The 15,030-nt window shown below is 41.7% G+C and overlaps 1 protein-coding gene across 2 annotated transcripts in view; it reads left to right on the top strand.

Annotated features, from left to right (window-relative positions):
- The first annotated feature begins 1,135 nt into the window (after window positions 1-1,135).
- The window catches only part of HNRNPLL (heterogeneous nuclear ribonucleoprotein L like), a 43,833-nt gene continuing 29,938 nt past the window's right edge, over window positions 1,136-15,030 (top strand). Inside the window, exons 1-3 of one of the 2 annotated variants that reach the window (XM_032239354.1) lie at window positions 1,136-2,053; window positions 2,310-2,472; window positions 13,249-13,367. In XM_032239354.1, coding sequence (XP_032095245.1) covers window positions 2,043-2,053; window positions 2,310-2,472; window positions 13,249-13,367 — 293 coding nt within the window. In that variant the 5' untranslated portion in view covers window positions 1,136-2,042. Of the gene's footprint in view, window positions 2,473-13,248; window positions 13,368-15,030 lie in introns of both variants that reach the window. The other variant, XM_032239353.1, reaches the window with a different exon arrangement.

The raw sequence follows: 15,030 nt of genomic DNA, 5'->3' as shown, positions 1-15,030 counted from the left end.
TAATTTGAGCAAATTAAAAGTATATTGGGAATGGCCCATCTCACCCCATCAAAGTTTCCTTTGTAAGCAAGTTTGCTAACACTCATCCTTTCCTGCTCTTTGATACTGAGACTACTATAAAAAGGACAATGGATGCTAAAGATAACACATGAAGTAGGTTTTTTAGACCTTTTTTTCGGACCCTTGGTATCTTCAGCTTTCTGAAGGCCAGGTAGTATCTACATTCTGAATATGTTAAGGGACATATGAATCCATAGGACTATTTTAAACAGAATTGTATGGTTGTTACCCTTGTTGCTATTTCCCAAACCATTGCAGTCCTTTTTGCCAGTGACATTTTCTCATCCACAGCCAGCTCCGTCTGCAGCTCCTTTTTGCTATTTCTTCTGTTGGCTTCCATTTTAATTTAAAAAATAAATTTCTAATTTTTTAGTTCTGTTCTGTCAGTGTATACCTGCAGCTGCACACACGTTTGATTATAGCTGAATAGTGTTGTGGAAAATCTTGCAACTAGATTCCAAATTGACAGGAGGTGTAATTTATAAAGTACAAAAGTGTTCCGTTAAAGCACTGTCAGCAATAAATAAAAACAGCTTCTTGGGGGAAGGAAATAACATTGGAGAGATCTAGGCCGAAGGAGGAAACAATCTACACTGTTAGGAAGAGCCACAGCTAGGGAAGCAGCTGAGGGACAAGGACAACAGAAACACAAGAGGCTCCTGATCTCAGGCAATCCTCCAAGGGCACCTTACAGAGGGCAGTTAGGTTGCCTTGATTTGCCAATTTCTCTCTTGAAAGATACACTGGACCTTTATTTCCCAAGGACTACTCATTCAGCATTGTTGAGCACCTAAACTGTGCTGGAGATTGCACCGGAACTGGGCTTACGAAGATGAAAAGTGCACACAGTTCCTGTCTTCAGGCACTCCCTAGAGTTTTTAAAACAGAACATCTTAAGAGGGAGTTATAAGGGGCCCCGTTGCAAAAAGAGAGCAGCAACTACAATCTTGGAAGATCCGTCAGGATGCCACAGAGGAAGTGAGCTGTAATCACAGAGAATTTCGAAAGGCTTTTGTATCTTTCGACAGTAAATGAAAAAATGAAATACATTGTCTGAAAGAGAAAGAATTGGGATGTTGGATGAGATTTTATACAGAAGAGTTAAAATATATTTAAATGGAGCAGGGACTTACAGGGATAGACAAGTAAGTCCCTTACATTGTCAGTTAAGGGTCCAGGTTACAAACGAGTTATAACCGATCAGACTGACGAGCGCCCGCGCGCAGCGCCTCCTGCAGACGCGCGCCTGGCAGCCTTCAGTTAACGCTGACAGCTGTTCAACACCACCCAGCTAGGGGCGGGAAAGTCCTCCCACTTCTGCCAGATTTTGCACACAACACAGTAGAAAGGGCACTCTTACGGCTCCCAGTCTTTTTCTCCCCTAATCGCCTGCGATTTTAGGGCTCTTCGGGGAGTATGCCTGCGAGATTTAAGAGGTGTTTTTCCTCTTTCTCTTTTGAAGAAGTGATAGAAAGCATTTAAATTAGCGGCAGGGCGGTTAACACCCGCAGCCCAGGCCTCCCTACACGCCTCGTCGCTCGTCCGTGTTCACTCCATGCCTGGCTTCGGGTAGGAGCCGCACAGCACCAACGGTCGCCGGGTCGCAACGGCTCCGAGGCGGCGCGCAGCGGGCGTTGAGTGCACGGCCTCGCCGGACCGCTCCGAGTTCAGAGGGCGCAGGGAGGGAGGCGAGGCCCAGCCGCGGGCGGCTTTTGACGAGCGGCCCTCACAGCCAATGGGAAGCCCGGTCGACTTTCCCGCCCCTGCCAATAGGGAGCAGGACCCGGGCCGGGGGGCGCTTCCCGCAGGCTGCAGCTGGATTCGATCCTGCGCGACGGACGCGAAGGCGGGGGCGGAGGCTCGGCCCGGGCTGCGGGGAGCGGCTTAAGGGAGGAGGGAAGACCGGAAGCCACGGTCGCGTCCCCATCCTTAGATTCGCTCCCTCGGGCAGGAGCGGAGACGGAGGAGAAGGGAGAGGCTGAATGTTGGCTCGGTAATAGAGGGGAGCGGCCGCTCCGGAGCCTTGTCCCAGGGCGCCCCTCTCAGTCAGTCCGCGCTCCTCAGCCGCCAGGCTCCTGGCCGTGCAGTCCCCGCGGACAGCCGGGCCGCGGAGACCCTCGCTGAAGAGGCGCTGCTGGCGGCGAGGACTGCCTAGCGGCATCCGAGGCGCGCTCCCCTCCGCCACCCCCACCCGCCTGCCCGCCGGTCCCTCCGGCCGCCGCCATGTCCTCCTCCTCTTCCTCCCCCAGGGAGACGTACGAGGAGGACCGGGAGTACGAGAGCCAGGCCAAGCGTCTCAAGACCGAGGAGGGGGAGATCGACTACTCGGCCGAGGAAGGCGAGAACCGCCGGGAAGCGACGCCCCGGGGCGGGGGCGATGGCGGCGCCGGCGGCCGGAGCTTCTCCCAGCCGGTAACAAAGCGCGGCCCTCCTGTCCGCCGTGCTTGGCGGTTCCCCGGGAAGCAGGGCCGGGCGGCGGGGCCTCCCGTTCGCTTCGTTAGCCTTCTCCGCTGCGCCGACCCGATTGGGGAAGCGCCCCCTCTTCTCTTTGGGGCTTGTATTCTGGCCTCTACCTGTTTCCCGCATCCCGACTGCGAACCTGATTCTGTCCTGGCGGCAGGCCCCACCGCGAGTCCACTGCCGGGCCCTGAACTTGGGGAGGGTCGCGGCGCTGGGGCGGCTGGGAGGCGTCGCTTCCGCTCTGGGGGTTTCGGGGTGCGGAGGGCTCTTTGTTAGTTTAACTCATCGGGCTCCGGGCCAGCGTCGGGACCACCGGTTCCCTTCAGCCCCTCTACCCGCAGTCTCCGCGCGCTGGTCACCATCCCGGGATGGTTGAGTCGGCTCCACCGGGGGCTCTCTCAGCCTCGGTCCTACGGAGAGCCGTAACTAAATAACAGATTATGCCTTGGCGTTCACATGCTAGTTCCTTTGAAGGTTTAATTTAAAAAATTGTAAAATTAAACTCTTTTGACGTGCATCCTTTGCAACCCGGTTTTGTGATGATTGCTCAGTACACTTTTTACCTCTTCCGTTACAACACTTACAAAAGTGTTGGCAGCTGTTGGTACATCTCTCCCTTTAAGTAAAACAAATCTTAAAATTACTAAAGTTTTTCATTGGTAATTTATTCCAGATTTGCCCCGTGAAAGGATGAACGGAACTCAGGGCTCCATTAAACACACAGTCCTAGAGCCATGTCTTTCTCTTACAAGAAATGTTAGCGTGAGGCAGAAGGAATGTGATCATTTTGTCCACAGCAAGTAGTTAGCTTCAGTTGGATGGAGACTTAAAGGAAACAAAGCGGAGCAAACGTTATTGCCCTTTTTTGGTGCACTTAAGCTGTCTTAACGACTTAGATGTTTTTTAAACATTTAACACATATGAATTGTGATTAATTCTGGAAACTTTAACCGGAATTACGAAATTGTACACATATATCCTACTATTAGGTTAAAAGGCTTCTAACCTTACCTTTTAAAAATAAGACGCACATTGCCCTTTAAAGCCTTTTGAATTTTTAAATTAAAAAAAAAAAAAAAGGCTGGTCAGTATCCCCCAGCATTACAGTTTCCAGTTACCAGGATGTGAGGGCAAACTTTGCAACACATTTAAAAAAGGAACTTTTTCTTTCTCAAAGTCTTCTTATGGTTAGCTATTAGATTTTTGTGCCTAGCTATTTGAAATATTCTAAGTGTAACTTGGAAGTGTGAACAAAGGAAATGCATTTTTTCTTAGCAGGTTTCAGTTCAAAGCCAATTCTATTGTGGAAATTGGAAACAGGAATATTGTAACTGATAGATGTATTTGATCAGTGGACCTCTTTGCTAGAAATCTTGATTGGGTTTTTTGTGTAGCGTTATGAAATGTCTTCAGGCATTTTGGAAAGATACTTAAATCCATATATCAAAATTTGTTTTTGAAAAAAGATAAAGCATTGAACCAATAGCATTATTTTGGATGTTGGGAAGAAAATAACATAAAACTAATGTATCAAAAGCGAAGTGTGCATTTTATTTTTATTTTTGAGAGGTTGTCAATCTATGGCCCAGGGCTGGAGTGCAGCTGCGCAATCAAGGCTCACTGTTTGCGATCCTCCTACCTCAGCCTCCCTGGTAGCTGGAACTGCAAGTCCGCACCACCACGCCGGGCCCTTTTTTTTTTTTTTTTTCCACCCTGTATTTTGTAGAGAAGGGGTTTCACCATGTTGCCCAAGCTGGTCTCTTATATCCTGGGCTCAAGTGATCCACTTGACTCAGGCCTCTCAAAGTGTTGGGATTACAGGCGTGAACTACCTACCGCACCTGGCCTTACCATACAATTTATGTGAGCCTGAGAAAGTCAGTTTACTACTCTGAGTTCTCTAAGTCTGTAAAATAGGATGGTTGAAACACATGCCTTTTTTACCCGAAGCTATAGTTAAGTGATTAACATAATGCTAATGCTGTTTGTAAGTTACCCAGGCAGGAACTGATATAAGCAGATTGAGGTATAAATTTTAATTTTTTGTTTATCTCAATGCTGATATGTTTCTTAGGAAAGGGTGAATTGTTTTCATTTAACAGTAAAACCATTATTGTAGTATGAAATCTAATGAAGCTTTGTTTATCTTGTTTTAAAATATTTTTCATGTAATTTTTTTGGTACTATTTTGAGATCATGGCAACTGTGGAAACCTGTACACAATAACATTCTACTATTAGGATAGGCATTCTCCGGATAGAAGTGTACTGTCTTGTGTTTCTTCATTCAGAGATTTGGTAATTCATTGTAACTGAAAAGGGTTTTACGCAACTTCAGTGGTCCCTTCAGCCCAGAGAAGACATAAAGTTTGTGGTCAGACTGTTATAAAGTAAATGCAGATTAGGTACAACAATGGCATTCTTTTCAACTCGAGTTCAAAGTTTGTAAAGTGCAAAGTAAGACTTTGAAGATTTATATTGTTTAGTTTTTATAATTAACCTTAAGTGCTTTGATAATATATTAACTAGATTTTAAAGAGGAAAATGAGTATTTAAGAAAAACATAGTGGTTGTACAAATGCTCTGAACTTTGAATGAATAATTGTGAGTGATCATTGTGTTGAAGGTATAAAGAAAAATGAGAGAGTTAGCACTTTGGATGTGAGAAATAAAACACCCTTCAAATTTGTGTCTTCTGGTACTTTTTTTTTAATAGAGCAAAAAACTCCTAGGGTTTTTCACGTTCACTGAGCTGCATTGTTGAACAAGGCTTGATTATAGAGGTTCCTGCCACATATTATACAATTACTTTTTTCTTATGGAGTAGTGTTCTTAAATTTAATAGGCATGACCTTCAAGATCATATTAATAGTAAGTTTCTGTATCTCCTTACTTTTAAGAAGGCAGCTTGACTTGGAAATGCTAAGACTTCACCTGGCAAAACTGCTTGAGGAATTGGGATGGAGTGCTAATTTTTATTTTGGAGATTTAAAAAGTTTTTCTTTTTTCTGGAGTTGTGAATAAACAGGCAAATCAAAGTTTATTAAGTGGTTTGTTTGCTGATGAAGTGAAAATTTGTTTTTCAACTTTTAATAAAAAGACGTGGAAGATGGCAAAATGCCAAGATAAAATTGTAGCTCCTAGGATCTCCAAAGAAAGGATTATACAGCACATGGAGAATCCAGTTTGAATTCAAGATACATTATTCTACTGTACTTGCACGATGTAAATTATAGATGGTAGCAATATTACTGTGATCTATTGGATGCGTATCGGTTGGGAGATGGGATGAGGTCACTTAGCTCCCACTGGGGAAGTTTAGAAGACTGTGTAGTAGCTACTTCCTGGAAATAAAAGAGTTAAAGGACATGTGCCCCAGAGGTAAATGCCAGAGCCTAAGACTTGCATAGCAGTCTTGTCTTGTGTCTCCACCAGCTAAGCTGTTCTAGTAGAGTGAGGATTTTTAGGCCTAGTTTGGGGCAAGAAATGAAAAGTAGTAGGTTTTACCATCTTTTGGTTTTAACAAGTGACTGTTTCTTCATGTTAGTACTTTACAGTGAAAAGAGGTGTTCATAGAGCCAGTAGCACAGCCAGTGTCTTGGCTCTGCTAACAAGTTTTTTCACTTAACCTCTCTGGAACTCAGAGATCTCTATGATCTCTTACCTCATTTAAAAACATAATAATTGAGCTTCTACCATATGTCAGGTGATGGGGCTTTAACAGTGAAAAAAATTACCTGTCTAAAAATCTGATTCTGCATTGGATATTGCTTACCTCCATGAAACAGAATGCAACTTTTAGGGCTTACAGCCATAGCAACAACTCACATGAGCTTACGGAAAACAAAAAAGGGAGCAGGGGTAGAGGATTTATTGACCCATGTAACTGGGAAAGCCAAATTCTGACAGTGGTTTTAGGCATGGCTGGAACCAGGGATTTAGATGATGTCATAGGGACTTGATTCTCTTTCCATGATTCAATTCTCCTTTCCTCTGTGTAGCGCTAAGGCTAGGCTGACATTCTTACAGCTAGCAGCTAAAGAGCATCTTCTCTCTTTCTCATCCTATATTTATCCCTTCTTATCAAGTGTTTTTGATCTTCCCCTCTTCTCTCATCTAATCACCAGGCCACCCTTGAGGGTCAGGAGGCCTGACTGTGTGATTGAAATACCAATGTATGATAATATGGAGTTGAGGAGGTTGTTTTTGTTTTTGTTTGCATGTTTTTATTTTTAAGCAGAAGGGGTAAGGAATTCTGGGTAGGCAAAACCAAATGATTTATATAAACAACAACAACAAAAAAGGAGTTTATTTTTAAAAGTTACTTGACTGAGGCCGGGCGCGGTGGCTCAAGCCTGTAATCCCAGCACTTTGGGAGGCCGAGGCGGGTGGATCACGAGGTCAAGAGATCGAGACCATCCTGGTCAACATGGTGAAACCCCGTCTCTACTAAAAATACAAAAATTAGCTGGGCATGGTGGCGCGTGCCTGTAATCCCAGCTACTCAGGAGGCTGAGGCAGGAGAATTGCCTGAACCCAGGAGGCGGAGGTTGCGGTGAGCCGAGATCGCGCCATTGCACTCCAGCCTGGGTAACAAGAGCAAAACTCCGTCTCAAAAAAAAAAAAAAAAAAAGTTACTTGACTGATATGGCTGTAATTTTACATCTTTGTTATGTGATCAAATGTACCTAAAAACTTTGGATAGGAAAGTTAGTTGCCCGATATTTTAGATCTGCTATGTTGTTTCATTACAAAGAGAAAAAGACCAAGAGATGTAATTATTTAATTTAGTAAGGAAAAAATGTGATTAAACATTGTATAAGTCTGAATGATATTTACAGCTGCCCATTAAAACTTTGTCCCTTGATCTATATGAAGTGTCCAGAGTAAGATAGGGGATAGTTTGTGTCTGGAAATACTGTACTCATTATTAGTATTACATTGATAAATTTTAATGTATCCAGAGAAAGCTTACTGGAATAGAGAAGGCACTAGAAATCGCATCATAAAAGGAGTGACAGAAGAACCTGGAGGATATTTAGCCTGAAAAGTAAATTTAGGTGTGGCTTAATAAATCATTACAAATATGGTAATTGGAAGGTTATCATGTAGAAGAGTGAAATGTAGTTGAGGTAGGGTGTGCTAACTAATGTTTATTGAACCTTTGTTTATACCGTACTAAGCTTTTCTTCTCTGCAGTAGAATCTAGTCCTTAATTTGCAGTAGTCAAAATTAGCGTTTAAAGTTAGTATTTCTGTGAAGAGGGAATTGTGAAAAAATAAATAAATAAATAAAAAAGGAAATATTAGTATTATTAGAATTTGTTCCTGAAATGGCCTTTGAAGGGTTGGGAATTTGCAGTGGCTATAACTAGACTGGTCTAGAGCCTGTAGTGGAGACCAAATAATGCCACCGTTATAGTTAACCCAGTTTACCTAAAGAAGAGGTTATGCAAGTTTGTAAACTGCGTGTATGTTGCAGGCATGCCTTCTTTTTCTGGATGTGCAGCTGGGATATTGTTTCTACTCTGGTAACCAATAGATACAGAAAGGAGAGAGCCTAGGTAACTAAACATCTGAAATGGAAAGGACTTGGGCTCCTGTATGAGAAAGGATTAAAAAAGGACTCCTTAAGCTAGAGAAGATGTGACCACAATATTAATATATTGATGGGAGGCAAAAACAAGACTGATTCATTCACTAGTTTAGGAATCAGATTCATAGTACGATGCTTACAAGAGGCTATTTTAGAATAGGTAAAATAATCTCCACAGGCCAGGCGAGATAGCTCATGCCCGTAATCCCAACAGTTTGGGAGACTGAGGCTGGCGGATCACTTGAGGCCAGGAGTTCAAGACCAAAATGGTGAAACCCTATCTATTAAAACCACAAAAATTAGCCGAGTGTGGTGGTGTGTTCCTGTGGTCCCAGCTACTTGGGAGGCTGAGGCAAGAGAATCACTTGACTCGAGAGGCAGAGGTTGCAGTGAGCCCTTACGCCATTGCACTTCAGCCTGGGCAACAGAGTGAGACTCCGTCTCAAAGAAGGAAGTCTCTGCACATGACATCAGATTTCTTGTCATCAGTATATACTATAGGTTGAGAAATAAGTGATTTAAGAAAAGTATGAGTATTTTGGGGGAAAAAGGGAGGAAAATAAGGTTCTGGAGAGGATGGTAGACAAATAGTTTGAAAAGATACCTTTGATATATTAGTTTTATATTTGGAAACAGCCATAGGTTTTTAAAAAGTAAAATACAACAGAAAGAATGAGAAAATTGTATGTTAAAGAAAAGGGGACATAATTTAAAAACAGAAATACCAAGGTAGGTAAACTTATGAATGGCACATTCATTGAGTGGGAATAAGGGAAATACAAGGTGGGTGAGGTGTATATTTTCTGCCTTGAGGTCTAGGTAATCCCATCTTCCCCATATTACCATATTGATGATATTTAACATCGTCCAGCTTCTAAGTGATGACTGTGGTTTCAGTTTTATTCCATTTAGAAATATAATTAAATAATGTATTAAAATAAGATTTTTTGAGTTATTTAACAATTGATTGTATAATCCATTTCTTTGTAAGAAGACCAATTTGAAAAAGAGTCCTTTTTTTTTTAGTACTATATTCATGGTAGTGGGTACCTATAATGGGAAGTCGGGGGTAGTAAGAGGAGATGTGATCAGTTTATTTATTTTTTTGTTTTGTTTTGTTTTTTTATTAGACAGCGTCTTACTCTGTCACCAGGCTGGGGTGGCACAATCTTGGCTCGCTGCAATCTCCACCTCCCAGTTACAAGCAATCCTTCCACTTCAGCCTCCCAAGTAGCTGGGACTACAGGCGTATCCACCATGCCCAGCTAATTTTGGGTATTTTTGCTAGAGATGAAGTCATGCCGTATAGCCCAGGCTGGTCTTGAACTCCTGAGCTCAAGTTATCTGCCCACCTCTGCCTCTCAGAGTGCTAGGATTACAGGTGTGAACTACCACACCCAGCCAATATGCTTTATTTATTAAATTGGATGATGAGTTCTTTTTTTTTTTTTTTTTTTTTTTCTTTTTGAGATGGAGGCTCTGTTGCCCAGGCTGGAGTGCAATGGCACAAGCTCAGTTCACTGCACACTTTGTCTCCTGGGTAGCTACAGAACACTACCCCTGGCTCATTTTTGTATTTTTAGTAGAGATGGGGTTTCGCCATGTTGGCCAGGCTGATCTCAAACTCCTGACCTCAGGTGATCTGTCTGCCTTGGCCTCCCAAAGTGCTGGGATTACAGACGTGAGCCACTGTGCCCGGCCATGGGTATTTATAATAAAGTTCTTCATACCTTTTTATAGGCTATAAATATTAGAAAATAATTTTGCAACTTTTTATTATATAAAATGTTCAACTTATGTATACCCTTCATTTAGATTCAGCAGTTTTTAACTTTTTGCTGTGTGGGGTTTTATCTCTATGTCTGTATATGTATATTTATATACATACTTTTTTCCTCTAAACTATTTGAAAGTAAATTTCAAACAACATGACATCTCATGCCTAAATATCACAATGTTCCTAAGAATAAGGATGTTCTTTTATGTAACCATTACTATTTTCACTATTTTCCTACTAAAGACGATGATAATTCTTTTATGTTAACCTAATATCCTGTCTGTATTCAGATTTCTGTAGTTGTTCTTAATATGTGTCTGATAGCAGTTTTAACTGTTATACAGTAAAAGCTCACATATGCATTTGGTTGTGTTTTTGTTGTTGTTATTTGTTTTTTTAAATTTGAGACCGAGTCTTGCTCTGTTGCCCAGGCTGGAGTACAGTGGCGCAATCTCAGCTCACTGCACCTTCCACCTCCCAGGTTCAAGCAGTTTTCTGCCTCAGTCTCCTGAGTAGCTGGAATTGCAGGCACCCGACACCATGCCCAGCTAATTTTTGTATTTTTAGTAGAGACAGGGTTTCATCATCTTGGCCAGACTGGTCTTGAATTCCTGACCTCATTATCCACCTGCCTCGGCCTCCCTAAGTGCTGGGATTACAGGTGTGAGACACTGCTCCTGGCCCAGCATTTGATTGTTGTCTCTCTCTCTCTTTTTTTTTTTTTTGAGGTAGACTCTCGTTTTGTTGCCAGGCGCTAGGCTGGAGTGCTGTGGCACAATTTCGGCTCACTGCAACCTCCGCTTCCCAGGTTCAAGCAATTCTCCTGCCTCAGCCTCCCGAGTAGCTGGGACTACAGACGTGCGCCACCATGCTCAGCTAATTTTTGTATTTTTAGTAGAGACGGGATTTCACCATGTTGGTCAGGATGGTCTCAATCTCTTGACCTCGTGATCCGCCCGCCTCAGCCTCCCAAAGTGCTGGGATTACAGGCGTGAGCCACCATGCCTGGCCTGTTGTGCCTCTTAGCTCTCCATATAGAATCTTCCCTCCACTGTTTTTTGATACTTTTTGAAGAGTCCAGGCCAATACAGTTTTCTGTTGCCCTTTTATTTTACCTTCGCCATCTGATTTCTAAGAATTGACTGAAATGATTCTCCTAATTATATCTTACAGTTTATTATTGTCTGATTATTTTGAGAGTAATACATGCTCTAAATTTGGCATTTAGGTAATATTTAGAGCTCTTCCGGCTTATTCATTTCCAGTTAAGAATGTAATGATGATATGCACATTTGATTAATTTCATCTAGACAGAATCTCATTGTTAATGTTGCTTAAGAAAGTGTTGATTTACTTAGGGTAGAGTCAGAACGATTCGTTTCAAACTTAGTGGCGTGTAAGGGATACCTGTTTAACCATAGGAAAGATTGAGCATAGCAATTCGAATAAATATCATGGATTGAATTAGCATTGGCAAAGGACTGAATTTGTTTTTTAGATTTGACAGTATTCTGAGTAGTTCTGTGGTTACTTTATATATTTAAATCAGTTTCTTTCTTTCAGCTGTGACATACTTTTTTATTGGCAGGGCACTCCATTTGTTATATTTTCCTAACAGTCTTTATAATAAAGAAAAACTGGTGAGTCATTTAAAATCGCCTTAAAGAGATTTAATTTTCTTTTTTCTTTCTTTTTTTTTTTTTGAGACAGAGTCTCACTCTTGTTACCCAGGCTGGAGTGCAATGGCGCGATCTCGGCTCACCGCAGCCTCCACCTCCTGGGTTCAGGCAATTCTCCTGCCTCAGCCTCCTGAGTAGCTGGGATTACAGGCACGCACCACCATGCCCAGCTAATTTTTTGTATTTTTAGTAGAGACGGGGTTTCACCATGTTGACCAGGATGGTCTCGATCTCTTGACCTCGTGATCCACCCGCCTTGGCCTCCCAAATTGCTGGGATTACAGGCTTGAGCCACCGCGCCCGGCCAAGATTTAATTTTCTTAAAACAAGCATTAAATTTTAATGGTAAAATAGTGCTTCAGATTAGTCTGCTTATAGGAGGAAAAAAAGTTGAATCAATTTCTTTTTGTATAGGTAAAGATGTACATGGTGGAAGTGATTTCTGAAATTAAGATGCAAGAGAAGTGCCTGATGGCATTTGTAAATACATATCTTTGTCTTAATGGAACTTGAATAAGTAAATGAAAGCTATTTGCGTTTTCAAAGTAATTATTACAGTTACTACATTTTAAAATAAATTTTAAGACCATATTCTTAGGTTTGAAACATCCTGCCCGGCATACTTGAAGATACGCAATATCCCATAGATGCCCAGGAGGACTTGCATTTTTGAGTAGTTCTTGTTAATCCTCCTGCCTTGCAAAGATGGTACCCTTGTATAAATTTTAAGCTGTCATGTGTACTATACTGCTAAGTGAGTAACTTCAAGTTATAGTGGGACTAGATAACCAATTAAACAAGAACAAAAGACAAAAGTATATAATCTTCATGTCGAGGAAGAATTTTTAATTGGAACTTTTTGTTCATTTGGACTAGTTGAGATTTTGATTTTATGGAGGTAACACTGAAATAATGAGTATCAAATATACTTCCAGTTGTAGCATGCCCTATGTATCTGCTAAATTTTCTTTCTGGGATTTTCTTGAAGTTGAAATGTTATTAAGTAACATCTGTATACTTCTTATTGAGGTAGAATGCCCCCTTTTCAGAAATAAAAATTTTTTATACAAACATTTAATTGATTATTCTCATATCCTTTTGCTAACTTGTAAATTGCAATTTGGTTTGGGATTTTAAAAATGTTTACTTTTTAAGCAGATTTGAATTTACTAAAAGATGCAATTCAACTTAGACGTGCTTTCTTTCTTTCTCTTTCTTTCCTTCCGCCTTTCCTTTCCTTTTTCCTCTCCTTCCCTTTCTCCTCTCCTCTCCTTTCTCCTCTCCTTTCTCCTCTTTCCTTTCTCTTCTTTCCTTTCTCCTCTCCTTTCTCCTCTCCTTTCCTTTTCCGTTTTCGAGAGACAGAGTCTCTGTTTCCCAGGCTGGAGTGCAGTGGCACGATACTGGCTCACTGCAACCTCCATCTCCTGGGTTCAAGCCATTCTCCCACCTCAGCCTCCCAAGTAGCTGGGATTACAGGCATGCACCACCACACTCGGCTAATTTTTGTATTTTTAGTAGAGACGGGGTTTCACCATGTTGGCCAGACTGATCTCGAACTCCTGACTTCAAGTGATCCGCCTGCCTTGGCCTCCCAAAGTACTGGGATTACAGGTGTGAGTCACTGGGTCTGGCCTTAGACTTAAAAAATTTTTAACTAGAAATTATTTTCTCTTGCTAGGAGGCAGGTGGAAGTCATCATAAAGTTTCTGTTTCACCCGTCGTCCATGTTCGAGGACTCTGTGAATCTGTGGTGGAAGCAGACCTTGTGGAAGCACTGGAAAAATTTGGGACAATATGGTAAGGACGATAGGGACTTCATGCAGATTGAAAACAGTGTGGTAGAACAAGCCTTGATGTTTAGCATAGTAAGTATTGTTCCTATTACGTAAACAGTGTAGTATCTGTTGTTTGCCTATGACTGTATTTCTTTGGAACGTTTTAAGCTTGTTATTTTTAACCTTCCTGGGTGATGCATGGATGTATTTTTGTGGAGCTATGATCACTTCTCACTCCCCAGCAAAGAAATTATGTACACTTTTCATCTGATTTTCAAAGGAGTCCATGAGTCCTGTTCAAACACTCTTTAAATTAGTGAGTTGATTACACTCTTCGTCTTCAGAGTTTCAAGTAGTGATGCTTGAAACTATTGATTTTTTTGTTGTTCTTGATTTTGGGTTATCTAGGAATTAATTGACAACTAAAAGTAAGTAGATTAAGAGTAGACATTATTTGTTTGGATTCATATTGCTATGAGTTCTTCTTATTTTTTAAGATAGGATCTCACTCTGTTGCCCAAGCTGGAGTGTAGTGGCACATTGATGGCTCACTGCAGCCTCCACCTCCTGAGCCCAGGTGATCCTTCCGTTTCATCCTCCCTAATAGCTAGGACTACAGACACATGCCACCATGACTGGGTAATTTAAAAACTTTTTTTGTAGAGATTGGGGTCTCTCGACATTGCCCAGGTTGCTGTCCTGTGCTCAAGCTATCCTACTTCAGTCTCTGAAAGTGCTGGGATTATAGGTGCTATGAGTTATTAGTGCAAATCATGAGCAACATTTTATCCTAGTTTGTCTACTTTTTGTGTCTCATATTCTCACGTTCCCCCGTCTCTTCCCACAACTGGTATATGCTTAAGAATATTAACTTAAGTGAAAACATAATTAGAAAAGTGAATCTGCTGCCAAAAATAGGCACTCAAAAATTCTAAATTATTTTTGGAGTATGCCTGGCTGTTGTTCTTTTTTTAGTATAGATAATCTAGAGTTGACTTTATTATTTTGTCTTGATGAATATATTTAGAGTTTTTGTTATAGCTATCGAAGATACAGATCAAGTTGAAATATGTAAATAGAAGAGAAATTTTGATGTATTTTCTGAGATACCCTATTGCTTCAGTTTTATAAAAATTCATGTTAAGTTTTTGAGTATTGAGAGGATAATACATAAATAGATAGTGAAGTACTGATCAGAGATGTCCAGCAGAGGGTTTCCAGCAGAAATGGATTATTTCTTCAAAGGAATAGTAGTATTAGGTGATACCTTCTATCATGGTATTTTATTTTATTTGGTGAACTCATTGAGAGGTAAGTCACTTGGCAAAGATACATTAACCTTGGATCTACAAATTGAGAATCCACATGAACATAGTAAAGTCCATATGTTGAAAGTGTATCACTGCCGGGCGCGGTGGCTCAAGCCTGTAATCCCAGCACTTTGGGAGGCCGAGGCGGGTGGATCACAAGGTCAAGAGATCGAGACCATCCTGGTCAACACGGTGAAACCCCGTCTCTACTAAAAATACAAAAAATTAGCTGGGCATGGTGGCGCGTGTCTGTAGTCCCAGCTACTCAGGAGGCTGAGGCAGGAGAATTGCCTGAACCCAGGAGGCGGAGGTTGCGGTGAGCCGAGATCGCGCCATTGCACTCCAGCCTGGGTAACAACAGCGAAACTCTGTCTC

This window comes from Sapajus apella, unplaced genomic scaffold (genome assembly GCF_009761245.1).
Source record: "Sapajus apella isolate SASKATOON/1434 unplaced genomic scaffold, GSC_monkey_1.0 scaffold44, whole genome shotgun sequence".
NCBI classification, from domain to species: Eukaryota; Metazoa; Chordata; class Mammalia; order Primates; family Cebidae; genus Sapajus; species Sapajus apella.
The sequence above is the reverse complement of the archived record's forward strand: the minus strand, read 5'-3'. Positions and strand labels throughout refer to the sequence as shown.